Raw genomic sequence first — 27889 nt, 5'->3', positions numbered from 1 at the left:
ACATGATTTTGAGGGCCCTGCTTGGGGTCTGGCCGGGGCTGAGGGTTTCCTGTCTCTGGAGCGGGGCCTGACCCGGATGGGAAGGGGTGGCTGCAGCAGGGCTGGGTGGGGGCTGGGCGGGCAGGGCCTCAGTGGCAGCCACAGGCCTTGACCACCATGTTGCGGTGCTTGCGCAGGATGACATTGTTGCTGCTGTCATAGTAGAGCACGGAGGTGGCGCTCAGCTTGGTGGGTGCGCAGCACGCCTTGGGGACTGCATCCGGCTTCATCAGGTGCACCTGGGCAGTGAGGGGTACACGTAGGGGCATGAGCCCCGCAGCCTCCAAGGCCTCCCCAGCCCGGCCCCCCCCTCCGAGCCTCCCCAGGCTCGGCCTGCTCCCCGCCCTGGCCTGTCTCCAGGATGCCCCATCAGGTGACCACAGCAGCCCTCACTGGTCTGCCTGCCTTTCCCACCACTGACCCCTACTGCCCACCCTCCCACAGCAGCCAGGCCCTGCTAAACGCCCCCACAGCTTCCCAGGGGACTTGGAATAAGACCACCCTCCTTTCCCGGGACCCCCAGGCCCGAGGGGAGTGGCCTGCCCATTCCCAGCATCACCTCCCTCCGCCCCCATTTGCCCTCTGCCCCAGCCCCACCTCCCTGCTGGCCCTGAACCCCCCAGGCTTGCTCCTGCCTTAGGGCCTCGCACTTGCTCCTTCTGCCTGGAACATTCTTCCTCTGGCTCCTAACACGGATCCTCCCTGTGCACAGAGGCCCAGCCTGGCACCCTCCCCTCAGGGCCTGTTCTCTCCATCACAGGATGCGTGGCCGTGGTGGTGGTTTGCTGACCTGCTCACCCACAGTCTCCCCCAGGGGGCAATGCCCGTCCTCCTTGCTGCCTGGTGGCTCAGCCTTTGTTGAGCCGCTGGGGGCCTGGGCTGAGGCAGTGGCAGGGGTGGGGGGCAGGGGGGACAGGGTCCTGGGAGGTGTGATCACCTCCCCAAGCACCTCCTTCACCTGGACCCGAGAGCCACCCAGCACAAAGCTGGGCTGGGCTGGGCCACCCCATGAGTCCTATCATCCCCCTGAGCTTGTCCAGGCATCCTGAAAATGCCATGTGACCCTGAGAAAGGAAGTGTCACAGGCTCACAGCCACTTTTGCCAGTTCCTTTCCCCTTACACTGGGCATCACCTTTGAACAGCCTCTTACTAGAAAAGCATAAGGCCAAGGGATCCTAGGAACTAGGATTCTGGGTAAAAAGTTCTGGAAGGAAGTCAATGCCAGAATCGCCATACAAACACTTAGCAATAGGCAGCAGAAACGATGTTTCCATAGAAACTTTTCTTCATCCTTTAAAGCCGCTCCAGACACTGAGGCATGAAAACCCCACCGTCTGGAAAAAACACAAACGGCTGAGGAAGAAACTAGGACAATGTCAGGGGGTTGACAGCCGGAGCCTGGACTCCCCCTGCCCGCGGCGTGGCGGGGGTGGGGAAAGGCACCGCAGGTCCCTCACGCGGTGCATGTGTGTCGTGGTCAGACTGTAACCGGCCCCACGAACAAACACAAAGTGACGCCCCGTCTGTGCCTTCCCTGCGGCTTCCTTATGCTTGGGCTTCCGGGGCCATCGATCTCCACGACCAGAATGTTATAATCTTGCTGTTTCACCAACCCTTTTCCCTTCTGCGTCGTCTCCCAGAAATGGAGACTCGTCAAAGGACATCAGCACACTCACCACCATCACTGACCTGCGACTTCTGAACTAGCCCTCCTGCCCGCGTCGCTTTCAACACAACCGCCCCATACGCGAAGCCACCGTCCTGAACCCCTTACAAAACCCCTGCCCTCAGCTGGTCGGATTTGAGGCATTTCTCCCATCTCCCAAGTGGTGTCACCTGTGATAAAGTATCACACTTCCTTGGCAACCCCTCAGTAATCGGCTTTCTGTGCAGTGAGCAACAGGACCAGAACCCCCTTGTGGGTCTGGTAACGAGACACGCCAGTGCACGCAGGCACACGTGTGTGTCAAGGTCACGCAGGTCCCCGTGCGAGCGTGCATGTCTACTGTGTGCTATGCCTATGACCGTGAGGAGCGGTGCCTGTCAGCCTGGGTGTCCACACACAGGGACATAAGTGACCCACATGCGCGTGTGCAGTGCACGGATGTGTACGTGTACTGAGCTATGTAGTGTGAGTGCGGGCTGCAGCCATGTTCAGGGGTGCGTGCATGTACAGGCGTGGCCGTGAGGGAGTGGTTTCTGCAGAGCTGTGGGGTTCACTACCTTACTGACTCCACGCAGAGAAAGCGCCCTGAGACCCGGAGCAGGTGCCCTCACTGCCCTTCTGGCTCACCAGCCCCCTCCCCTCAGGGCCCCCACCCCGGCCCGGGCGTGACGGTGAGACACTCACCAGGGACTGCAGGATGGCGTGGTTGGTGGCGTTCATGCAGGAGTCCAGTGGGAAGGAGCACTCCCCCTCGCAGTAATAGGCCGAGTAGCCTTGGGGGGCGATGACCCAGTCCTGGGGGACATGGGGGAAGGTGAGTCCCGTCACCTGCCTCCCCTCAGCCCCTCAGTCCCGTCAGAGGACGTGTCACAGGACGACTCAGGGCTGCCCCTCACCCTCCCTGAGCCTCAGGGCCCATCCACCCACCCTCAGGGGCCTGACTGCACCCAGGGACCCTCGGCAGACAGGGCTCCAGCTCTGTCCCCTCACACCCACCTCGCTCTGCGTCTTCCCCCAGCCTGCCCTCCCGCCCGCGCCCCCGGGCTGCAGTCACAGCAATGCACAGGGCACCGCCACCATCTCAGGTCCCTGTAGCAGCGATGACAGCTTAGCTGGCTGACGATTCAGTCTTCATTTTCATGGTTTTTACAAAAACAAAAACCAAAACAACAAAAAAACCCTTTCTTCACTATAAGTAACATATTCTCACTTTAGAAAACTTGGAAAACACAACAGAAAAACACAAAAAGAAAATGGGAGCCGGGCTCAGTGGCTCACACCTGTAATCCCAGAACGTTGGGAGGCTGAGGCGTTCAAGACCAGCCCGGGCAACATAATGAGACCCTGTCTCTACAAAAAATAAAATAAAAGTTAGCAGGGCGTGGTGGGGCCCGCCTGTAGCCCTGGCTACTTGGGAGGAATGAGGATCCCTTGAGCCTGGGAGTTTGAAGCTGCAGTGAGCTATGATCGCATCACTGCACTCCAGCCTGTGCAAAAGAGTGAGACCTTGTCTCAAAAAAAAAAGGAAAGAACGAAAATTGGGCTGGGTGTGGTGACTCACATCTGTGATCCCAGCATTTCGGGTGGGCGAGGCGGGAGGATGGCTTGAGGCCAGGGGTTCAAGACCAGCCCAGGCAATATACCGAAACTGTCTTTATAAAAAATATAAAGAAATATGCTGGGCATAATGTCAACACACTTGTAGTCCCAGCCACTCAGGAGTCTGAGGCAGGAGGATCCCTTGAGCCCAGGAGTTTGAGGCTGCAGTGAGCTATGATTGCATCACTGAACTCCAGCCTGGGAGACAGAGCAAGACCCTGTCTAAAAACAGAGAAAGAGAAAATGGAAGTCACCCATAATTCTAAGTCCTCCCTGCAGATCCACGTGTGACCTACAGGTGGAGGTTTTCAATTAAGAAAGACGGAGAAGGGTCAGAAATTACCAGCCAGCCGAGGTCCTGGAAGCTGACGTAGAGCTCGTGCCGACGGCAAACCTGCCGGCCGCTGGAGCCATGGACGTCATCTGTAGGGACAGACAGGACAAGGTCTTTTCTGGGGTTCCTGCTCTGTGCAGCTCCCATGGGGTACTGGGGTGGGGGTCACCCTGATGGGCACATTTGTTGAATAAACAAATGTTAGGAAACCATGTGGTCTCATAAAGCCACCCCTGGAGCTCTGCTTGTGCCATGGCCCAGCTCAAGAGCCCTCCACGGCTCCCCATGGCTAGAGTAGCCCTGTGCTCGGCTGGCCTCCCCTGCCCCTCAGCCTGTGAGCCGCCTGATGCTCCAACGAACAGCCGAGGAGGCCCCTCGGCCACCCTGTGCCTCCTCTTTCTTTCCCCTGGAGACCCCTCTTGATTCACAGCCACCCCCCTCACCACACCCATTCCACGTGTTCAAGTGGCTCCCGTCAAGGCCGGCCAAAGGGCTGACTCCCTGTGAAGGAGGACACATGGCCGGGTCAGACCTATCCCTGATCCCGAGGGGCTTGGCCCTGCTGGGGAGAGACCTTCCCATAAACAGCTGAGGGTCCTGCAGGGTGCCCAGGCTCCAGCTGAGGTAGGCTCCTGGGAAAGGCCTGGGAGACCCAGGGGAGCAGCGACGGGGACTTCCAGGTGGCAGGGACAGGCAGGGCACAGGCTCCAAGGCCTGGAGAGAGCGGAGTGGCTGGTCATCTCGGTGCCTCAGAGCAAAGACAGTGTCAGGCACGGTTGCTGGAGAGTGACCAGGGCTTAGACCGAACCGAGGGCCCCGAGGTTCTGTGCCATCGCCTGGTTCTTGCCCCACCTCTCTCGGCTGAAGCCTGCGGGGCCGCAACCCAGGCCCTGCCCCGGCCCTCACCGAAGATCCCTGGGAGTCTGTTGGGGTGCGGCAGCTCGTTGGTTCTTTTCGGCTGCCTCCTCTTCAGTGGCCTCACTGCCCGAGGGGCGCGGACGGGGCTCGCGCTGGCTCTGAAGAAAGTGACCACGAAAGGCTGTCTGGCGCGCGGGGCCCGTCGCCCCAGCAGACCGGCCAGGCCAGGATCCACGCTGTGCCCTGAGACAGAGGAGAGAGGGGGTCACTCACGGGCGGGGGCCCTGTGCCGGGACACAGAGGGACCTCTCCCCCTGCAGGTCCAGGGGCGTGGAGCCTGAGGGCCTGAGGGGCCGGCTGAGCCTCAGTTTCCTCGCCTGAAGCCCAGAGTCCTCAGTCCAGCCCCGGCTCCCTGGCGGCAGATCTGGAGGAGGTGGGGAGTGAGGGGCCTCATGAGCCACAGGTGTCGGTATTAGGGATAATCATGACACAGACGTTAGTAACACGTTTTGCAAGTTGCAAAGAATTTCCCCACTGGTTACCTCATTCGGTCTTTACAGTAATCCCGAAGTGCACGCTTTACAGAAGACACTTCAGGGGCTTCTGTGGTGACCAGGGCCCCTGCCAGTGACTCCCAGAACCGGGCTCTCACCTCCGCCTGAGGACCCTGAGGCCCGTGTCCTGGCTTCCTGCCTGCACCGTCTGGGGTGCGAACCTGTAACCTCTGAGCGGGACAGCCCGGGGCAGCATGTGCGGGTTCGGCGAGTCCTGCTCTGCCGGGGCGGCCCGAGGGCCGGGCCTTGACCGACCCCCTGATGCCCGCAGAGGAGGCGCCAGGCTCCGCGGGGCAGAGACCGGCCCTGCAACCCAGTCCCAAGCCCAGGGCTCAACCCGAGTCGGCCTCTTTCCAGAGCCCAAGTTCCCATGATGGTTGAGAACAAGAGAGAGACAGGAGGCTGCAGGCGGGGACCTGGCTCGGGCTCAGCCCCAGGTCCAGCGAAGCCTGTAAAAAGGGATTTTTCCCACAGCCGCCCCGAGACCCAGGAAGCCATTAAAAACGTGATCCCTGACCCTGGAAACGCAAAGCCTCACCAAAACCCACAATTCCTCCTGCACTTGTTTGCATTTCAAGTGATCTCTTTTCTTTTCTTACTGTGAAAGCAACATAATAACCACAGTAAAGAAACCTTTGAGAAAAAACATTTCTAACCCCCCTCCTCAACTCCTATATATTCATTTTCATTTTTCTGGGCTGTTTTCATGACATGGATTTAAGTTTTAAACAGTTGTCAGCCCAGGAAAGAAGTCTGTATTTTCTGCAGTTGTTTTTTTCAGAGACGGGGCCTGGCTACGCTGCCAAGGCTGGTCTCGAACTCCTGGCCTCAACGACCCTCCCGCCTCAGCCTCCTGAGTTGCTGGGATTACAGGCATGAGCCGCCACGCCTGGCTTTTCTACTTTTTACCACAAACATTTTTCCGGTTGGCAAAATGTCTGCACAATAAACATTTCCAGCGTATAAAGTCCCGTGGAGCACACAGCGCGATTGACGTAGACGCGGCTCGTCCTTAGTCACGCGGGCCATTTCCCGGCTCTCGTTATAGAGATGAGGCTACAGCAGAGCCTGTGCACTTTGGGTGTGAGGTCTCCTCACACTGAGTCCCAGAAGCAGGATCACTAGCTCATTTGTGCGTCTCTTTAAACACAGTGCCAAGTGGTCAGTTTACACGAGAGCACGTTTCACTTCCATGTTACAAACACTGATAAACTTAGACATGCACACACACATACATGTACATGTGTACATATACACACGCAGACATACCTACATGTTAGGCACGTTACACAACGTGGGTCTCCATTACGCACCACAGGTCGAGGACACCGCCTGCCCCACCCTCAGTCCCTCTCAGAGCTCGGCCCTTAAGCAGCTGTGCCTCAGACCAGGTGTCCGCTGGACACTTGATTGAACCCTTCAATCCAGAGACCAACCTTTGACCTGTGACGTCACCTGCCACAGACAACTGCTCTGGGCCCGGGAGAGGCTCCCTCTGAGGAATGTGGACCAGAGCCCCATGGACAGGGAGGGTGCTGGGTGCAGGCACCGCCATCAGAAGGCGGCCCGGGAGAGCCATTCGGCAGATTGGGTCCTGGCCAGTCTGGGTTATGGAAAGTGGCAGAGCCACAGGGGGCGGAGCCTCAGGAGCAGAGGGACAGGCGGGAGAGGACACATGGGAAAGGAACACAGTGTCCTGAGCAGGGTGGCCGGCAGTCACCGATGCCGGGACCTGGAGGGGAACTCCGCAGACTGGCCCCCCATGGGGACGACTCTGGACCCCGGGCAGCCCTCCAGGGCTGTCTGCTGCTGGGGAGCCCTGGCTGCGGGGGGCAAGGGGCCATCAGTCCTCCAGGCTTTGTTCGCTATTTGCCTTTCTTTTGTGCGACTACCTATGTTCCAGGGTCTGCAGTTATGGGGGTCTCCTGGGCACAGAACATGGCGACATATTAGATCAATTCCCCAATAAACCCTTGCAGACCTTCTGAGCCAGGGACCCTTTGGTGCTGGGGACCCCTTCGCAGGCCCCACAGGCCAGGTGAGCCTGACTGAGGGCCCTTGCGAGCAGCCGATCCCAGGCGCCCATTTTACAGCAGCAGCAACGAAGGCCCAAAGACAGCAGCAACTGCTCAAGGTCCCAGGGCAAGGTGGGACAGAGCCAGGACAGTCACACCCTTCCCTGGCCAACTGCAGAGGCCTGGCTTGGGGCCATGGGGGTTAGGGGACTGATGCCTGGTCTCTGTTCAGAGCTTGCATCTGGCAGGCCTGGGGAAGCCCCCCAGCCCCTCCTTCCAGAGCCCAGAGCCCCCCTCCTCTCAGCTCTGCTTTGTGCCCACCCGTCCTTGGGCAGGGCCCCCGGCTCCAGCTGGCTGCAGGAAGGCCGGGCAGTCCTGGCGGTGGCAGCTCCCAGGCTGCCCAGCTCTGGCAGACCCTCCCTGGGAATGAGAGTGGGGCGTCTCGCTGTGTGCTCCTGGCACCTCTGCCTGTTCCACGCTCCTGCTAGAAACTCTCACAGCCGGGGCAAGTCAGCTGCCCCTTCCCAGAAGCCCGAAAATGTGCCCCACCGTCCACTCAACAACATTTCATCCCACCCACCCCCAGCCATGGTCCCTGGCCACTTCCCCACGCCCCCAGGCTGTCCCCTCAGCGAGTGCCATCCCTCCTGTCCAGGATCCAGCCCTTCCATTGGGTGAGGCTCTAATGGGCCCTCTCAAAAAGGCCGTCCTTGACCACCTAGAACTTACTGCTCTGCCCAGCACGCTCCCATCAGCTGTGTGAACCCCTGGAGCTCACTTACAAGGAGCACGCTCCGTGCCAGGCTTGATCTCCAACAGTGCACACACAGGCACCCACAGGCACATACACACATGCACACACACACATTCTTCTCACTTTAGTTTTGAGACTACAGACTCAGGATGAGACACCTCACAGCCCCTCCTGGGTTCTGAGGGCTGTTACACAAGAGGCCACTTAGGGCCACTAACAGGGGGAAGGATGTAGGTGTCTGGTCTGGAGGATGCAGATGCAGCTCAAGTGGAGAAAACCCTCTAGTCCATCGCTTAGGTTTCTAGACCTCCTTTTAGCATAAGCTGTCGCCTTGGGCAACACAGAGACTGCTTCTTTCTGGGGGAACCTTCCCTGTGGGCTGTCGGCACCAGCAGTCTCTCCCCGCCTCTCCCATCACCAGGTCCCAACCCCTGGACACGGTTCTGTTTTCCTTCTAGGGTCACGTATTTATTTAGGCACCAGGAGAAGAGACGTGGGAGGAGGAGGGGAGGCTGCCGGGAAACAAACTTTACCAACAAAGTGAAAGGCCCCAGAAGAAAGTCAGAGGAGCTACCGGGGAAACTTCCATGAAGACCACATTTCTCCATCACAGATTCACATGTATGTCTGTCTGTGTGTCACGGCAGTAGTGAGATGGCCCTTTAGCTCTACTCTGGGTGGGGGTGTTTTCTCCCTCATCTTTTGTCTGGATTTTGTGACTGGATTATGAGGGAGGCGCATGGGTGACATTCCGCTAGGACACTCTCCAGCTGCTAGAATTTGATGTGAACACCACAGAGACCGAAGAGGGCACGTTCCTCACCGACGGTCGCAGAGCACCTTGCTATACTCAAGAACATTCCAGATGCCCTTGGCTGTTTTCCTTTTGTGTTTATTAAAGTCACGTCCCTCTAGAGAGAACACCACCTGTGCAGTAAAGTCTGAGAGACCAGCGGCCAGCCTGTCACAGCGCTGGTGAAATGCTTTCCTGTGGTGACCCAGGTCCTCTGAGGACGCCCTGCCAGGTCACCCTGAGAAGCCCAGCGTGGGCGCCCAAGGGCTGCCTCCTGGGTCAGGGCGTGACCTGCTGCATGGGCCTGAGGTTGGGGCACACGGCAAAGGCGCACCCTGTGATCTTTTTGATGTCATCCACGGTCAAGCCCTTCCAAAGCTCTACCAGCGTCAGCCCCTTCTTCTTGTGCACGTCGAACACGGCCTTCTCGGTGATGATGCGGTCCACACAGCGCTTCCCAGTCAGCGGCATGGTGCATTTATCCATGATCTTGGGGGTGTTGCTCTTCGTGCAGTGCTCCATGGTGACCACCACTTTGGTCTTGGGACTGGACACCAAATCCATAGCACCGCCCATTCCTTTCACCTTCTTGCCGGGAATCATCCAGTTGGCCAGGTCGCCGTACTGGGACACCTGCATGGCTCCGAGCATGGTGAGGTGGAGGTGCCCCCCTCGGATCATAGCGAAGGACTCGTCGCTGCCGAAAAAAGAGCCCCCGGGAAACACGGACACGGTCTCCTTGCCTGCATTGATGAGATCCGCATCCACCTCAGCTCTTGGAGGAAACGGGCCCAAGCCCAGGACCCCGTTCTCGCTGTGCAGGTGCACGGTCATGTTGGGGCTGATGAAGTTGCTGGCCAGCAGGGGGATCCCGATGCCCAGGTTGGCAAACATGCCGTCCTCGAACTCCAGAGCTGCCCGTTTGATGATGCGCGTCCTTATGTCTTTGTCCCCGACTTTGGCTTCTCCAGCCTGCTGTTCGCGGAACCTTAACCGCTCGATTCTTTTCTCATATTTCGGCCCCTTTATCACGCGATCCACGTAAATGCTAGGGACATGGATGTCCTCTGGGGGGAAAGTCCCCACTTCCACGATTTCTTCCACCTCCACCGCTGTGACGTCTGCGGCTTTGCACATGGGCGCGTTGAAGTTCCGGGCGCTCTTCCTGAAGATCACGTTGCCCTCGCGGTCGGCCTTCCAGCCCTTGATCAGGGCGAAGTCCGCCCTGATGGCGCGCTCCAGCAGGCAGTGCTCCTCGCCGAACTCCCTCACCTCCCGGGGCTGGCTCATGATGGCCAGGTGGCCGTCTGGGGCGTACCTGATGGGGGTGCCCCCTTCCTGCACCAGGGTGCCGTAGCCCGTGGGCGTGTAGAAGGCGGGCACCCCTGCGCCCCCCGCGCGGATGCGCTCGGCCAGGGTGCCCTGCGGCGTCAGCTCCAGCTCCAGCTCGCCAGCCAGGTACTGGCTCTCGCACAGCGTGTTCTCGCCCACGTAGGAGCACACGACACGGCGGATCTGCTTGGTGGCCATCAAGAGGCCCAGGCCGAAGTCCTCCACCCCCACGTTGCTGCTGACCACCTTCAGGTCCTTCACGCCCGTCCGGAGCAGCGCCGCGATCAGGTTCTCGGGGATCCCGCAGAGTCCGAAGCCCCCGACCATGATGGTGGCCCCATCGGAGATGTCCTTCACCATCTCCACGGGGTCGGTGTAGAATTTGGCGCGGGGACGGGGGCTGGTGGCAAAGCTGCGCCGGAAGCAGCCCTGGGACAGCGCGGGCCCCGCGCGGCCGGCGGGGACGCAGCTCCCGAGCGCCGCCGCCAGGAGCCGCCGGGCCGCCATCGTCCGCCGGGCTCCGAGGTCCGGGGCACAAGCCGGGGGCGCCCCGCGTGCGCGCCCCGGGCCGCCGCCGCGTCACAGAGCAGGGAGGGCGCCAGCGCCGTGACGCGCGCCTGGGGGTCGTGCTGGGAGCCAGGTGTACGCGGCCAGGAGCCAGGTTCCTAACGGCCCGCCGCGGGGACAAGGACGGAGCTGTGCCCGCGCCTGCCCAGAGCTGGGGGCCAGAGTCGCCGCCCGTGCAGGCCCGGGACGGCGCTGCTCTCCGTCCACCCGTGTCCCGCACACAGGCCCCAGGCGCAGGGCAGAGCCGAGCTCAGGCTCCGCGTGGAAGGCGTCACCCCAATCCCTCCTGCCTCGTGGAGCCTCAGACAGAAGCTGCAAACCCGCCAGAGCCTCCCCAGAGCTGCCAGTGTCTAAGGAACAGGCACAGCAGGGGGACGCTGATGGTGGTGATGAGCCACCCCTCTCTGAGCACTCCCTCTGTGCGGGGCACCCTGGTTTAATCCTGTGACAACCGGGAGAGTGGATGTCTGCTCCACCGCAAACACCTGGGGCTCAGGCTCACCCCTCATTGTGACAGTGAAGCACATTGTCCCTCCCACACAGCCATCAGGAAGGGCCCCTGCACCTGAAGAGCCTGCCGCCAATGTCCTCTGTCCCTCACCCTTGAACTGGTCCTGAGTTTTGCAGTTTTCGTCCCTCTCCACTGAGTCACTCCCCCACAGAAGTGCAAGAGTGTCGCCTAACCTGTAAAGACGCTGCCCTGTCCCCCATTTCTCTCCAGCCACCACCCCATTTCTCTGCTCCCCTTCAGCAGCAAAGGTTCTGGAAAGAGCTGTCTACTGTCTCCACAGCCTCTCTCCCTCCACCTCCCCCATCAGACTTTGTCCCCACACTGAGCTCTTGGTCATCAACATCCTCCTGTGACTAAATCCTTTGGTTACTTCTCTGTTCTTGTCTTCTGTGCTCACAGCAGGACACAGATGACAACTCCCTGCTTCTGCAAACACTTTTCTCTCTTGGCGTCTGGGTCACCTTGCCCTCCAGGTTTCCTGGTCCCTCCTGTTGGAGGCTGCAGGGCTCTGGGCCACCCCCTTCGTCTCCAGGGACACATTCCTTCCCCAAGTGACCTGGTCCAGTCCCATGGCTTTAAATCCATTACATTCCAGCACTTCTCACACCTGGATCTCCATACCGACCTGTCCCTGGAGTAGCATTTCCATGAGGTCCAGGGATCTCAGTAGGACCCCAGAGGGTCTCCATATTCCAGCCACAGAAGAACTCTTGACTTACTACCCGAAACCTGCCCTTCCTCTATTTTCCACCAACTCAGGCCAAAAAATCTATTAAAAACTATCCACAGGTTGGGTCCACATGTCATCCACCATTCCCCTCTTCCCTCACCTGTTCCCCAGCTGGACCTACATCCTCACCTCCCTAATTCATCCACCTTTCTCCATCTCCGCACCAACGAGCCCTCACAGCCGCCTCCTGGACCGCTGTGTGGCTCCGACAGGTCTCTCTGACGTCACTCTCGTCCTTCTCAGTCTGCCCTCCCCGCTGAAGTCAGGGGGTTGCTTATTTTATGCAGATGTTCTGTAAAGTTTTAATTTTACAACAGTTGAGATTTACAGAAAATTTGTCAAAGGTAGCACAGAGCGTTCCCATATACCTGGGCCTAGTTTCTCCTGGGGAAAGTTAACATTTTACACTACTAGGTAGGGTACCCCTGTCACAACTAATGAACCAATACTGGTATCTTATTACTAAGCACATGCCATCATTTATTCGGATTTCATAAATTTTCCCCTAATGTCCTTTCACTGTTCCAGGATCTCGTCCAGGACACCACATTGCATTTAGTTGTTACAACTGCTTAGGCTCCACTTGCCTCGTTTTTGATGACCGTGACAGTTTTGAGAAGTACTTGTCAGGTATTCTGCGGAGAGTTTTCTCGTGGCTGGAGGGGGGTTATGGGCTTGGGGGAGGCGGCCTCCGAGGGTAAGCACCGTTGTCCACAGCGCGTGTGGACGTGACCTTCCTCCCAGGCGACGTGGAGCTTGTCCGGCTCCTCACTGTGCAGGTTCTGCCCCACCCCGTCCACACGGCACTTTCAGACAGCAAGTCCCTGTGGGTCGCCATTATGGACGGGTGGGGAGTCACCCTCCACCCCCTTGAGGGCAGCATTTCTGAGGGTTCTCTGCAAAAGCCTGAATCAGGTCCTGTCATCCTCCCTGCTACTAAGCAAAATCAACCACCCCAAACTCCGAATACCTCGCCCTGGTTTACCCTAACTCAGCTACCCCTGCCGCCCTCTCTCAATCTCAGCTCCTTCCAACTGCTCCCTGGCCGGCTCTGCAGCCCACGCGCCCTCTTGCTGGACCGCAAACACACCAACCTCGTGCCCACCTTCGGCCTTTCCCACTGCCCGGTATGAAAGAGGCTGTCCCCCCAAATCCCCGTGCAGTGAGAGAGAATCCTCGTTCTCTGGATGAGAAAACTGAGGCCAGGGCCACCGAGTGGGGCATTGCCGAGGTGGGATTCAAACCCAGGCCTCTCGGACTCAGAGCCTGGGGATGCAGCCACCTCCCCTCCTTCCCTTCCCAGTGCAGAAGCTCCCAATGTAGAAGCCGCTCCGGGGGCAGAACTGCCTGCGTCCCGGGGAAGGAAGACATGGGCTCACTCTTAGAGACTCAAATGTGGGCTCTGCAGGAGAGCAGGGCCACCTGCCCAGGACCTCCTCTCTGGACCTCATCGACCCTCACAGTGGGCACAGCTGAGAATGGCAGGACACCAGGGCCCAAGGAGGCCACCACCACGGCCTCTGCTGGGACAGCCTGTGAGGGCCCCGGGGGGAGCAGCCCCTCAGCCTCACCATCCTCGGTTTCCACATAGAGGCGGAGTCCCAGGTCCTTGTTACGGTGCAACAGCCAGCGGTCACTGGCTGCTGTGACATCCAGCACCAGCCAGCCCTCGTCCCCAGCTCGGAGCGTCTGAAGATCCAAAAAGAACAAGTCAGACTCCCTGTGGACACGAAAGAACAATTAACTGGTGGCCGGCACAGCTGCCTGTGAGTTTCTAGTGTCCGCTTGGGGACCCGTCACTGGCGCATCTGACTCTGGGCTGGCTCCTTCCACGCCTTATCTCACTGAGTCAGCCCACAGAGGTGTTACTGCGCCTGAATACAGATGGAGAAACTGAGGCTCAGTGACCCGACCAAGGTCCCACAGCCAGAATGGCAGGACGGGGACCTGACACCAGGACTGTCTCTGGGCTGTTCCCACAGTGCCCAGAGATCTCAGTACAAACATCTTTCCCATCTCCCAGGCTCCCTTTTCCATCCTCTGGGAGCAGATCCTTCCCCTCCCCCACCCCAGCCCCCAGTGGGTGGGACACACCACCAGGGCCTTGACCATGAGACCAGGAGGCGGGGCGGGCGCCGGGGCCCAGGGGAAGGCACCTGTTGGATTGCTCCTGGACCACCTCAAACATGCTGACGTGGAGGGTCCTGTTGAGTGGGCGGGTGCTCGGCACCTTGTAAATGCGGAACTCCGCGGCTGTGACCGCCTCCCCCGCCGGGATCTGGGTCAGATCAAAGCGGAACTCCTTCCAGTGGGGCTCCTGGTGGCCCAGGGCTCGATCTCGCTCCACTGGAAGACAAAGCGGAGCCAGTCACTCGGGGTGACTGAGGCTGCTGAGTGGCCGGAGCCGGGTGACCTGCTGTCACCCACTGCCTTGGGGGGCCCTGGGAGGCCTGGGCAGTGCCAGCTTCCTCCTGTGCAAATGGTCTTGTTCTAGGCCTGCCCCACGGTGTAGACAGGATTCCACAATGTAGACAAGGCTCTGAGAGGTCGTGTAGTCAGGCCACCCTGAGCCCTGCGCCTGGCCACCCCCAAACCTGGCTTGCAGCCCCCCAACACGCGGCTGGCCCTGGGACCTGCAGGTGAGACAGAGGCTGGGCCCTCCTCTGGGAGCTCCCAGGCCAAAGGGACACAGACATCGGACCCAAGGCAGGAAAGGGCCAGGCCCTCCTGGGGAACCCTGGTGGACAGGGACATAACCAAGGGCATCTCAGAGGGACACGGGCCATCCAGAGTCTGCCCCTTGCCTGGATGGGAGGGCAGGGATGAGGTGGGGGGCTCAGAGCTGACAGCTGAGCTGGGCTGAGGCAGGAGTGTGAACCTGCCGCAGTGTCAGGGCACTGCAGGACACAGGCCTAGAGTGGAGGGACCCGAGGGCAGGGCAGGCAAGTGATCACCTGGAAACAGCAGAGGGCAAAGGACCCAGTTTCCCTTTTTGGAACAAGGAGAAGGAGGAAGGAGGGAGGAGGGAAACATGGAAAGGAACAAGAAGAGCCAGGGTGGGAGTGACAAGCTGCTGGAGAGGCCCAGTCAGGTGCTGGGGAAGTCCGAGGGTCCCACGAGGTGGTGTGATCTGAGTAGGCTCCACGGAGGAGGTGACACCTGAACTGGCCTTGAAGGATGGGATGGAGTTCTAGTGGTTGGAGAAGGTGGCAGGGAGGGCGCTCTAGGCAGAGGGGACCCCACCTGCACAGGTGTGGAGGTGCCCTTAGGCCAGCAGGTGTGGGGCACAGCAGGGGAGCCGGGCCAGGACATGGGCTGTGCCTCTGGCCAGCGGGGAGCACAGCAGGTGGGGGCAGCAGGGCCTGGTGGGGCGAGTGGCGGGTTGCAAGACTCCCTGGAGGCCGAGCTGGCGCAAGGGCTGGAGGTGGGATCCGAGGCGGCCCCGCGGCGGGGGCTGGTCTAAGAGTCTGGCGGAGTCCGCGGTTGCGGAATAAATCCCACATTTCCCTGCACGGAAATGCCCAGGATGGTATATTTAGGGCGGTCTCACTTTAGCCTCCTGTCACTTTCAAACACTAAAAATCTGTGTTTCCGGAAAGCAGGGCTGGGAGCCGCCCAGCGCCTTCCTCAAAACCCAACACTGAGATTTTAATTATATGTTTGTGAGTCTTTTTAAAAATTCTCTCTCTGGCTACTGGGCTCGGTGACCACAGCCAGGTTTTTAAAAAGCACCGGGCTGTGTGGCCCGAGACGGATGTGGGGAGCACTTCCTGTCCTCGCGGTGGGGACCTGGCCCAGTGGCGGACGGGCAAGCGGCTGTGCTGGGCAGGGCCGGGGCCAGACCTGCTTGGGCAAGAGGAGACCAGGGCGGAGAAGGACTGGGTCGTGCATTGTCCAACAGCACCCGAGGGTGTCTTTTGATGTCTTAATTTTTGGTCAGAAAAAAGACTTTGAATTATCTTTTCATAAATAAACGTATTCACTTACTCATTTATTTATCCATGAATTCATCATGTTCAATTTATAAACAAATTTACCAAGTTCTTACTCTATGTACGACACTATTCTGGGCAACAGTGAACAAGACAATTTCTCCACATTCATGAAATGTATAGTCTAATGGAGGAGGCAAGATATAAACAAAAAAAACAAGTAAAATAGGGAATGTCATTTCTATCGTAAGTGCTATATGAAGGAAACGGAGAAGGTTCTGGGCTCTAGAGTCATGGATGTTCTTCACAGGGTGCGCAGTATGGCCTATGAGAGAGAAATGGGTTAAGATCGGACGCTCTTATGCGTTGCTGATAGGAATGCTGTTCAGAGCGGGAATCTGGCTATACCTGACAAAATGACATGCGAATTTACCCTTTGACACAACAATCCCAAAGACACACTGGATACAATATGAAAAGACATACACAGAAAGCAATTCATTGAGCATCGGAAACGCACAAAGCTATACCTAGTTCCACAGGCACCTCTAAATGTTTATTTTCCACAAAATTATAAAAGCTACCCAAAATGGTCAAACACTGAACTGGCTTCTGTCTGGAGAAGCAGCAAATGGATTTACTTTCTGAACCGCCTCACTGTGGCCCCAGGAAAATAAACAATCGTGAATCACCAGCGTGCGCTGATGGAACCCTCGGCCTCCTCCTCCAGCCTCAGCTAAAACAACCTCTGGATCCCACGTTTCCAGGAAAGGCCTGCTGTGGGCAGGAGGCGGCCTCCACCCGTCACGGCCACTGGCCACGTCCGGGGCGCTGCGCCTGCCACTCGCACGCCAGCCCTCCAGATGTCCAGCCCTGTGACCATCGGCCCGACACCAACAAAGGCTCCAGCTATTTTTGAGCCCCGGACAAAATTTAGACTCACCCAGACAACCTAAATCTGTCTTGTTTCTGACCAAAAAGTAAGACTTCTAAAGACACCCTCTCCCTCCAGCTCTGAGTGGCTGTTCAGAGAACAGAACTTCTGACCCGTGTGACCCGTCCCGCGTCCCTCAGACCCTTCCCAGCCCCGCAAGGCCCACAGGAGCTCAGCTCTGTGTTCCAGGCCCTCCCCGAGCTGGCCCCGCCCTCTGTCCCTCTCGGCCTCTTGCGCCTTCTGGCTGCAAACACCCTCCCCAGAGTCCCTCCTGAAGCCGCTCTCTCTGGGGTCGACCCTCCCGTCGTGACAAAGGCTGCCTCCCTCTCAGCCCGGCTGAGGAGCCCCCTTCTCCTCCGACCCCACACGGATCAGGCCGTTGGTCTCTCCCTTCCCGCTGTGCCAGGGGCTCCTGTTCCTGCTTCAGCTGCCCCTCCGCACAGAAAGCCCTTTGACAGCAGGGACGGAGCCACGTGAGGGGGACACGAGAGGCTCTCAGCGGTCAGCTCAGCAAGCCCTGTGCTCCGGCGGCCCCAGGGGCGGGGTGGGACCCAGCCCATTCTTCCCAAGGGCTGCCTGTCCCCAGGACGGCAGCTCCGTGTCCGGCACCTGGGCCGGGGCATCACTGCTGGTCTGGGAGTGGCTTCCACGTCACAGCGTCTCCATCAGATGCCACCGACAGTTCGCGTTGCTGTGGGACTTGCCTCCTTCCAGCCTGGCCCTGAGGTGGGGGACAGGCTCCCCCAGAGCCCCGGGGCGGACAGGCTGGGCCCGTCTGGCCAGTCCTGCTCGTAGCGAAGGCCGAGGGGCCACGTCAGGCCTAACGCAAGGTCCCCCGGGTCTCCTCGGCCTCCGCCGGCCAGCGGAAGGGCCACAGGGTGGACGACGGGTCAGCCTGCGTCCTGAAGGGGTTCCTCGCACCCAGAAATCTCAGCGCCGCCTAGGGCAGGCCCGGGCCTTCACTTCTGGGGTATTTTCGGTCCGGTCTCCTCACTGGCTTTTCTCAAGAGCTGTTTCCATAACTGGCTCTGCGCTCGTAATTACCGGGCCGGGCCTCGGACGGCTCCGGGCCCCAAATTAAAAGGGAACACCCACGCGCCACCACATCAAGCCCGCCAAGGCCAAGAATAGATCCCAGGAGATGCGAGCAAGAAAGATGCAATTCCTCCAGTTGAACCGCGGGAAAGAACTGAACTCTGGGAATTTTCCAGAGAGACCTGGGCACGGTGACACTTCCCTCCTGCCTGTGGGGCAGAGGTTTCCGTGAGGAGGAGCCCCCGTGAGCGGCAGGGAGTGGGCACATTCTCTGGTCAGAGCTGGAAAGGCCTTTGGGCAACCCTGCAGAGATGGGGAAACTGAGGCCCAGAAGGGGCAGAGGCTTTCCAGGGGTCACAGATCAGGTTAGGGGCCCATGACGTGGACGTTCAGGCTTGGAGCCGGTGCGCAATGAGTGGCCCTGGAGTCAATGGGTGGCCATATTGGGATGGGAGGGTCACCTGTCCACAAGGTTCTTCTGTCAACAGGTGCCCGAGATGCCTACTGAAGCCACCCTCCTCGAGGCAGGGCCCATGGGGACTCAGGGTCCCAGGGGAGGGCCCAGGGAGCTGTGGCACCCACTGTCGGCTTCCACAAAGACGGAGGGCTGGCCCCCTTCTGCCCACCGACCAGGCCCAGCTCCTGCCTGGCTCTCAGGCCCCTGCCTGCCGCTGGGCTCCTCTCCCAACACTGCCAGTCTGCCCGGAGCTCCCGCCACGCAGGGGCTGGTACACGGTGGGGTGGGGGTGCCGTGAAGAGTCAGATTTGGTCCCTGTTTTCAGATTGTTCAGGGTTTCCCAAGGAGTAGGAGGAAGAGGGGCTGGATGTGGCCCTGAGTCACACAGGCAGAAGGTGACCAGACCTGTAAGAGAACTACAATGAAGGATGGGCACTCTAGTAAGGTAGGGTGCCTTGGGGAGAAGGGCTCAGAGACCGCTTTTCTAGAAAACATATTTGGGAGTGGTGGAAGAATTCTGACAAGGAGAAATGAAGAAGAGTCACCTAGGCAAAGGCACAAAGGTGGGAAACAATGTGCCAGTTCCCATTTTTTAAGCACTGAACTGTGTGTCAGGCACCGTGCTAGGCACACTGCATGGGCCATTTCTGTTCCTGCTTACCTGATTGTATTTGTGATCTACTGCTGTGTTACAGATCACCCGAAACACAGCAGCTTAAAACAGCAAACACTACTTCACATTGTTTCTTAGGGTCAGCAGGCCCAGAGCTTAGCTGGTAGGTCTGCATCAGGGCCTCTCATGAGATCACAGCCGAGCCATCAGCTAGGGCTGCAGTTGCTGGAGGCTTGCCCCGGGCTGGCAGGTCCGCTGCCAAGCTCACTCCTTCATTCCTCAGCACAGCGGCCTCTCCCTGGGGCTGCTCACCTCATGGCTTCCCCCAGAACAAGTAATCCAAGAGAAAGAGAAGCCATGGTCTTTTGTAACCAAATCTTGGCAGTGACATATCATCACAATTATCATAGTCTATTGGTCACCCAAACGAGAGCTGGCACAATGTCGGAGGGGACCACACAAGGGTGTGTGTACCAGGAGGCAGGGACCATTGAGGGCCGGCCATGTTGAAGGCTGGCTACCCCAACAACCCTGTGAGAGTCAGTATTCATTATTCTCATCTATAGATGACAATGGATAAGATCAGGGAAGTTAACGATTTGCACGATGCTACAGTTAGAAGCATCCAAGGTGGGATCCCGGTCTGGGTACATCTGGACTCCACAGTCTATGTCTTTTCTCATCCATGGCCTCCTCAAGCTGCGGACGTGCCAACATCATGTGGTTCAGTTGACTAGAATGCTGAACTTTGAATGCCAGGCTGGGGCACTCGAAATCTATTCTGGCTTGAAGGGACACTCAGGGATCCTGAGCAGTAAAAGCCATGATTGGATTTTCACTTGAGGAACTGGAGTTCCAAGAACACTCCAAGAGCTTTTCACCTGCATGGCTCCCCTCTGCCTGGAGATTAACTCATTTAACACTCATAACCATCCTAGGTGGTAGATCTCCCATTTTACAGATGAGGAAACTGAGGCACAGAGCATTAAATGACTTAGATGAAAATCATATAAATAGTATCTCAGGTTGGACTCCCTGGGCAACAGACTCTGAGTTGGAAATATACTGGGGAGTCCTCTTTGGAGGGAAGGAAGGGAGCAGGTCTGAACACAGTGGAAGAGGGATGCAGTCCCAACAAAGGCCTCAGCCAAGTCCAACTGCACAGGGAGCTCTGGGGCCAATGGCCTTTCAGAATTGTCCCGCCTTAAGGCAAGAGGGCTGGACATTTATACCCCACAAACCAGTTATTGGAAGGGGAGTTCCCCCAAGGAGGGTGCCTGACCTTGGGCAGCTTCTGTGGACCCAGTCAGTCAATGCCCAGAGAAGAATTCTGCCTGGAGATGTCAGCAGCCCGCACTCCATGCAGCTGTGGCATGCACTGAAGACCTCTGAGCAGCCCACCACAGCATCCACCATGAACAATAAGTGGCAGAACGGGGATTCCAATCCTGGAGCAATGCGCCAGGCAGCCAATCCTGGAGGAGTGCGCTTTACCACTCCTCTGTAGGTTCCTAAGTACACAACTGGCAGGCGGGTGGAGGGGTGGGGAAGTGGGGGGGTGATAAACACAGCAGGCCCTTCCCCCATCATACTGTCGGCCATTCATTGAGCAGTGCTGGGCATATGCTAAGTTTTTATGTGCCTTAACCTATTTAATCACTGACTATGATACAGGTATTATATTATTACCCCAATTTTAAAGGTGAGGAAACCAAGATGCACAGACTTTAAGTTACCTGTTCAACAACTCACAGCTCTCAAGTTGTAGACCCAGAATGAAAACCCAGTGTGCCCCACTCCAGAATAATTAAGCACCCTGCCGCCCTACCTCCAGGGCCCACCCTCCTCACTGCTATGATCTGGTTCTCATGTCTGCTCCTGTTGCTCTGGAGATCCAGGACCTGGGGCCAGTCACTCTTTGAGACTCAGCTTCCTCCTCTATCAAATGGGGGCAATAGTAGGTGTTTACCACAGAGGTGAGAAAGCATGAAGGAGATAGGAGGGACGAGTTGTTGGGGATCCACAAGGCACACCTTCCTGCTGAGTAGACAGCATCCTGGGGAAATCAAACACCTTTGGGCATATGGTCACTATAACAGTTAGCTTTTAAGATGGACAAAAGATTTATTAGGGGGTTTTGTTTGCGGTTTTTTTTTTTTTTTTTTTTGAGACAGAGCCTAGCGCTGTCACCTGGGCTAGAGTACTGTGGCGTCAGCCTAGCTCACAGCAACCTCAAACTCCTGGGCTCAAGTGATCCTCCTGCCTCAGCCTCCCGAGTAGCTGGGACTACAGGCGCGAGCCACCACGCCCGGCTAATTTTTTATTTCTATTTTTAGTTGACTGGCTAATTGTTTATATTTTTAGTAGAGATGGGGTCTCGCTCTTGCTCAGACTGGTCTCGAACTCCTGACCTCAAGTGATCCTCCCACCTCAGCCTCCCAGAGTGCTAGGATTACAGGCGTGAGCCACCATGCCTGGCAGATTTATTGTTTAATGAAATACAAAGTAGCAAAACGGTTAGCATTTACATCTCACTTAGTAAAAAATAATACCACAAATGTTAGTATCTGTATTGATAAAATATGGGGGTGGGACGGTGCTACACCAAAGGATTAAAACACTGGTTTTCTCTGGGGTAGACAGAAGATTTCTAGGAGTTTCCATGTTATATATTTCTGAATACATGGTACAAACTTTCTGTAATTAAATTCTATAATTAATTTAGTCTTAATTCAACAAAAGGAACATGCACTAGTTCTATAAATCCCAAAATAAAAATATTTTTAAAACAGGAGTCTCCATTTACATCACACGTTCACATTTAACTTAGTCCATTTCAGCAGCACTCGCTGTACCCTATGATGGGCCAGGCCCTGGGCTCGGGGGACAGGCAGCCACTGTGTAAAAGAGCAGAGGCTGTGGAGGCACGGAGACAACCTGCTGTGTGCCCTGAGAAAATCACCTAACCTCTCTGAGCCTCACTCACTCTCCTCCTTTTAAAACAAAGATCTGACAGTCATTGTGAGACAGAAATGAAGGAACAGACGTGGAGGTTCTGAGCATATGGTCACCACTGGGTGGCATCTCACACAAGCCCAGAACGGCCCTATAAGCTGAGGATGTCCATGTTCCAGAGGAGGAAACTGAGGCTGGGAGAGGTGGGCTGGAAAGCCCAGATCACGCTGAGAGCAGGTGTTGGAGTCAGGATGCCAATTCTGTGTGTGCGAGTCCCAGGTCAGAAACCCTCACCCCAGTCCTGTCTGCCCTGCTGTCCTTCAGCCCTTCCCGTTTCCAGGAGAGGGGATCACTGTCCAGCGTACCTGACCATTATCTTCATGGCTCATGGATTTATTATTTGTGTCTCCCACTGGGAGGTCAGCTCCATGACAGGAAGGACTTGGTTTTGTTCACTGTTGTGTCCCCAACAACTAGAACTGCGCCTGGCAGGTAATAGGTGCTACATAACTTATTTGAATGAATGAATGAACGAATGGGAAAGTGAAAGAGTTCCCTAGTAAAGAACCAAAGGATGTGACCCTGGGGCCCGTGGAGATAAAGCATTACCCTTCAAGGCCACAGGGCTGATAAGGGCAGAGCAGGACCCGGGCAGGTTCCTGATCCCCACACAGTCCCGATTCTCCCAAACCAGCAGCTCAGTTAGTTCATCAACACCCCTGTTCTCAGCCACCAGACACCACGGGGATAAATCAGTCTGGTTCAGGAAAAGGTCAGGGCAAAAGGGCCCCTGGCTAGACTTCTGCCTGCTAGTGCTGTCTGTGCCTCAGTTTCTCCATCTGGAACACAGGCATCTGCCTCTCCGGGGAGCCCTGGTGGAGAGGGTTCAGGGAGGAGCGGAGTCGGTCCTTCCTGCCCTCCTTCCTCCCTCAGGAGGGGCCAGGCTGGGTGAGGCACTGGGGCAGGGGACGGGGATGCTGTGAGAAGATGCCTCTGACACTGAGCCACAGGGCCAGAGCGGGGAGCACTTCGTCTTTCTGACACCATCACTGTAGACTGGACGAGACAGCGGAGGCCCAGAGAAGGGAAGGGACACGGCTCAGAACACGCAGGAATTAATGGCGGGTGCAGAAGGTACAAGAACCTGGGTGACAGATCACTAGGAGCCCCACTTTACAAGGAGGGGCCCAGGCTCGGGGGACCAGGGACAGGATCCATCTGCTCCACATGGTGACAGCCCCCATTACTGTTGGGACAAAGAGGAGCTGCAGGTCTACGGGCTGATGTGGACACAGAGGCCAGGCTGGGGCACCGTCTGACCGCGGCCCTGGCCCCCAGGGTAAATCACGACAGGCTTCCTGGAGCACCTGCTCCACGCGGCGCCGGGGGCCATGGGTGGGAGGCCTGGACAGCACCCGGCCTCTGGGTCCCACAGGCTGCCATCGACAGGCAGGGGCCTGGGGACACCAGGCCTGGCTTCTCAGGAGCCAGATGAGGCCGATAGGAGAGGTGGGGCTGAAGGCAGCAGGTGTGGGAGCCGGGGCGTGGGTGTGACACCTCAGGGGCCCTGCTGTTGCACCCATGGTGGTTCTGGGGCCTCAGACCTTCAGGGGCCTGGGGCCTGCGGCTCTAAACACAGAGAGACTCTTGGCACGTGTCCAGTGCCCCAGACGGCCTCCGTAATCACCAGTTAGCACTACTCTCACCGAGAGAGTTCTGCTGGTGCCATTAGTGCATCCGGATAAAGAAGGCCCTCTGACAGCCGCTGTGCCCGCCCACAGCCTGGGCTTCCCCTGAACAAAGATCTGCTTGTTAAACCCACAGCGTCCGAGGCCCCGGGTCTTAATGAAACACGCAGAGCTGGCGTGGGAAGAAGCTGGGATTTGGACTCCACGGCCGTGGATGTTGCCCTGAACATGCTGTGTGGCCCTGGGGTGGCCACTTAACCTCTCTGAGCCCATGAAATGGGGCTGGCAAACCAGTTTCACAGGAATTGAATGAGGAATTGTAAGGCTGTGAAAGGTCACATGCTAATTTCTACTCTAAAAATAGCTACAGACACTTTTTGGTTGGCCATTTCTGGGTTTCACATGCGTACAAGACACGTGGGGAAGTTCCTGTCACATCCACGCCAAGGCTGGGCTGTAGCTGGGAGGGACTGGGGCCTACAGCGGCCAGGCACAGGTGCACCCTCTGGAGGGGGGCTGACTTTACGCTCCTCCCCCTCCATCAACCAATCACACAACCACCCTGAGGACCGATCACTAGGAGCCCCACTTTACAAGGAAGGGCCCAGGCTCAGAGAGGGCGAGGGACTGCTCTAAGGTCACACAGCAGGAGTAGGCCTTGCTGGACTCACAGCAACAGCTCGCTCCAGGCTGTGCTTGCCTTGACCCACCCCAGGGCATGCCGGGGTGGGGGGAACAGGACGTGGGCTGAGTGGTGATTCATTCTGGTGGGTGGCTCCCCTGGGCATATTCTTGGGTGACTCCATCCTCAACTCTTCTTGGTCCTGAGCCCTGGGTCAGCCTGTCCTGAGGATGGAGCCCTGGTACCAGCCCCACATATGGGCTCCTCTGTCCCAACTCTCCACCCTGCCCTCTAACCGGGAAGGTGGCAACCAGATCCCACTGGCCGGAGTCCTGTGCCTGGCACTGGGCTCTCAGCACTGGTTAACGGCTGCCTCCCGCTGCTCATTCCCCATCTCGGCCCACCAGCAACTCTGGCATGGGGGGGCAGAGGCTTGGCTGTTCTCTCTCCCTGCCCTAGTGTAGGAAGCAAATGGCTGAGGACTCCACAAAACGTGCAGCTGCTCAGTTCCCCGTGTTCTTCAGCCCAAATCCCTCAGAAAGCTCTCTCGACCCTGAAAGCCTAACCTGACAACAGAAATGTCACCTCCTTGAGCACTGGATGTACAGTCAGAAGACCTGGGCCTGTCCTGGCTCAGCTGCATAGAGGCTGTGCCATCCTAGATGTGACATTGCCTCTCCGAGTCTCCCTGTCCTCATCTGGGAGATGGGATGAGGACCACGGCTGTGAACAGGGTTGCTGGAGGGTCATGAGCGCTGCTGTAGGTGACAGGAGGCTGGTGACCATGGCCAGGGTCCTCTCCCTGCTCTCGGCCCACGGCTCCCCTGACCACTTCAGGCTGAGCTGTGGTCCTTGGGTCCCCAGGCCCAGCCTGCTGTCTGCCCAGCCCAGACCTCTGCCTGGCACTAGCCACAGACAGGAGGAAAAGCAGATGGGGGACCGACCAACAGGAAATACTCGGGACCGTAGACTACAGAGAGTTTTCTAGTGGAAAAAAATAACTTTGAGACCTTTAAGAGTAAATGGCTCCATGGTTTAGAGAAAACTGTCTGCAGAGAGGAAAAGCCGGCCTTTGCCTGGGAGAACAGAGAGGGTCCAGGCTGCCCACTGGGCCATTCCACAGGCCTGGACACTCACTCCATGCCAGGCCACATCCCAGCTGCTGGGGCCCAAGGTGACAAGACAGTCCCTGCCCCACCGAGCTGAGAGTCTGCTCCTTCCCCAGCGGCTCCCCTCACAGCCGGCCCCACCCAGGCTCTGCGACTCTGCACAGGGAAGAGCCTGCTGTGGACTCAGGGCAAGTGGGTCAGCTCTGGTCACTCTGATGGTGTGACCACGGGTTTCCACACTGAACTTTGTCCGTCTCCTCAGCACTGCCCTTATCACAGTGACAGCATCCCAGCCTCTGTTTACTCATCTGTCTCCCAGGACCAGGCTGTCTTCCTGGTGCGGCCTGGGTGGGCACCGACGTCGCCTGACTCTTACTCCTGGGTGTGTTGGGGGCGGGGGGCGAATGCAGCCCCTGGGGGTCCACATTCCCCGCTGCTCCTGCCCACTCTGCAGCCCCGGGAGCCCCACGTGCCTTAGACCTTCCCTGACCAGGGCAGTTCCCACGCCCCTGTGGGCTGCGTCCATCCCCCGTGACTCCCGGTTCCCGGCCAAGGTCTGGCACTGCCCGAGGATGCAGCTCGTGTTCACTCCCCGACGGGCCACCGTGAGGGCGCCGGGCCCCTTACACTCAGCCCGCCGTCCACACGGTCACCGCGGGGTCCCCGATGCCATCCCGGAGGCCCGCACTTACCCATGTTGACGAAGCTCATGACCAAGTCTGCGCGGGCCAGGCGCCCCTCCGGGGCCCCGCCGTCCTCGTCGTCGTCGCCGGCCATGGCGTGGTAGAGGTCCAGCATGAAGAGCGGCGCGGACGCGGGCAGGCGGGCGGCGGCGGGCGGCGCGCGGGGCCGGGGCCGCCCGGGCAGCCCGAACACCGCCAGGATCTCGCGCTGCATGTCGCGGCGCTCGCGCGCGCCCAGACTACGCTGGGGACAGCCGGGCGGGGGGCGCGGGCCGGGGCCATAGCCGCCCAGCGCGCACAGCGCCAGGCCCAGGAGCCAGAGCGGGCCGGGGCGCGCGGCCATGGCGGGCCGGCCGGGGCTCAGCGGGCGCGCATCAGCTCCGCGGGCCGCGCGGGCCGGGACGCCCCGACGGTGAGCGGCCGGCTGGGCTCGGCGGCCGGCGGGACGGGGCGAGCGTCGCCCGCGGCCTCAGAGCGATCCCAGAGCGGTCCCCGCGCCGCACCTGTCCCGGCCCGGGGCCGTGCGGACGGGCACCCACAGCCTCTGGGCAGGGTACTGCGCGGACTGGGGACCGTCGGCTAATCCGTCTGTCACCGCCGTGCCCGCCAGTCCGGCTGAGGCCGAGGTCCGCGCAACGGGCAGGGGAGACGGGCGAGCTCCCGCAGCGATCCCGGCGGCGCGAACCCGCGAGTCCCCCGGCCCGGCCCCGTCTGTGCTGCCCGCCGCGGCCGCCCGCGCCCTTCGCCCCGCCCCGCCCCGGGCGCGACCAACGGGGGGCGCGAGGGCGGGGCCGAGGCCGGGGACCGACGCCCGGGAGGACCTCTCGGTGGCCGGTGGGCGGGCCGGGCAAGGGGTCCGCAGCCCCGGCGCCAGCACCGTCAGGGTCGTCCTGGGCTCCCACCCAGCCTCTAGCCTCCGCTCTGGGACCCCAGGGTGGCGGCGCCGTCCGGGGACAGCTGGCACATGCGCTCCTGCGGGGCGTGTCCTTGATGCTGTGGCCCTGGCGGGGATCCCCAGTGCCCGTCCAGCAGCTCCGCCTTGGTGCGCGGGGTGTTGCCACCGGGCCAGACACACGGCCTCAGTCCGTCTGGAGAGGCGGGCGGATGCCAGCCAAGCCCGGAGGGTGGGGCACATTCTTTTGCCAGCAGCAGCCGGGCCCGGGTTTCCGGCCACCGCAGCACCTCGCCGCATCCAGGTGCCTTCCCCGAGGTCCGCTTTCACGCGCTGCTGCGGGTCCACCTTCCCGGACACCTGCTCAGTGGCTCCTCCTGGCGCGACCACCCACCCGGCTCCAGCGTCCTCTCCGGCAGCGCCCCCGGCGGCCGCCCCCGCCAGCGCTCACTGCGCGCCCTGCCGACCCGGGTGCCGACCCAACCGCGCGGAGGAGACGCGCACCCGCCTCCAGCCTGGCTGAGAAGTTCCGGGGCCCTTCACCAGCTACCTTTGAGCATCTTTGCAGTTGTCGCGGCCCCGGTGCAAGGCTTGCAAGAGAAGGATCCTCACGGAAACGCCTCTATTGACTCAGCCCCTTTCTGCACACCTTGCTCTTCCCTAGCTGCTCTCTCACCTCATTTATTCATTTATGGTGTGGGAGGAAGTGGCACCTAGACTGAGCTTGTAAAGCTGGATGGAATTGGTCTGGAAGGACAGGAAAGGTGAGTGGGAGGAAAGTGTTCCAGGCAGAGGGAATAGCTTGTGTCAAGGCCCTGAGATTCGAGGGAGCCTAACAATGCCAGGTAACAATTAGCACTTACCAGGTGCCAGGCAGGTTCTGAGTGCGTGTGTCCTGTGTCACTTCTGTAATGCTCCCTCATTGTCACGGGACACATACCATTAGAACCCTCTCTTTTTAACAGGTGAGGAAACTGAGGCACATAAAGATGAAGAGACTTCCCCCAGGTCTCACAGCAGTGGAGCTGGGCTGGGGCAGGTGGGCACGTGCACGTTAGCTGTTCAGTGGATCCCGGAGAGCCCAGGGGATAAACGGCCACGGATGAAGGGGCTGGCAAGGGACAGATAACAAAGGACCTTACAGGGGGCTAGATGAGGGCTCTGGGCACCAGGTGATTATGGTGTCCCCCCTGTGGATTCAAGATTAAACCTCCAA

The 27889-nt window shown here is 58.9% G+C and overlaps 2 protein-coding genes across 3 annotated transcripts; both read right to left on the bottom strand.

Annotated features, from left to right (window-relative positions):
• Positions 1-128: 128 nt before the first annotated feature.
• On the bottom strand, positions 129-26124 carry LOC123635710 (bone morphogenetic protein 8A). Its single transcript, XM_045548168.1, has 7 exons — positions 25791-26124; positions 13910-14099; positions 13325-13473; positions 4546-4740; positions 3649-3728; positions 2391-2501; positions 129-278 (listed from the first exon to the last, which is right to left on the bottom strand). Exons 1-7 carry the CDS (start codon positions 26122-26124, stop codon positions 129-131), a joined length of 1209 nt encoding a protein of 402 aa, XP_045404124.1.
• OXCT2 (3-oxoacid CoA-transferase 2) lies at positions 8766-10554 on the bottom strand. Of its 2 annotated transcripts, XM_045548167.1 has the most exons (2): positions 9199-10452; positions 8766-9117 (listed from the first exon to the last, which is right to left on the bottom strand). In XM_045548167.1, exons 1-2 carry the CDS (start codon positions 10450-10452, stop codon positions 8893-8895), a joined length of 1479 nt encoding a protein of 492 aa, XP_045404123.1. In that variant the 3' UTR covers positions 8766-8892. The 2 variants fall into 2 exon arrangements, with proteins under 2 accessions (XP_045404123.1, XP_045404122.1); XM_045548166.1 differs by having other exon boundaries at positions 8766-10554.
• Positions 26125-27889: the final 1765 nt, after the last annotated feature.

This window comes from Lemur catta, chromosome 3, assembly GCF_020740605.2.
Source record: "Lemur catta isolate mLemCat1 chromosome 3, mLemCat1.pri, whole genome shotgun sequence".
Lineage (NCBI taxonomy): Eukaryota > Metazoa > Chordata > Mammalia > Primates > Lemuridae > Lemur > Lemur catta.
This window is presented reverse-complemented; position numbering and strand designations above follow the sequence as displayed.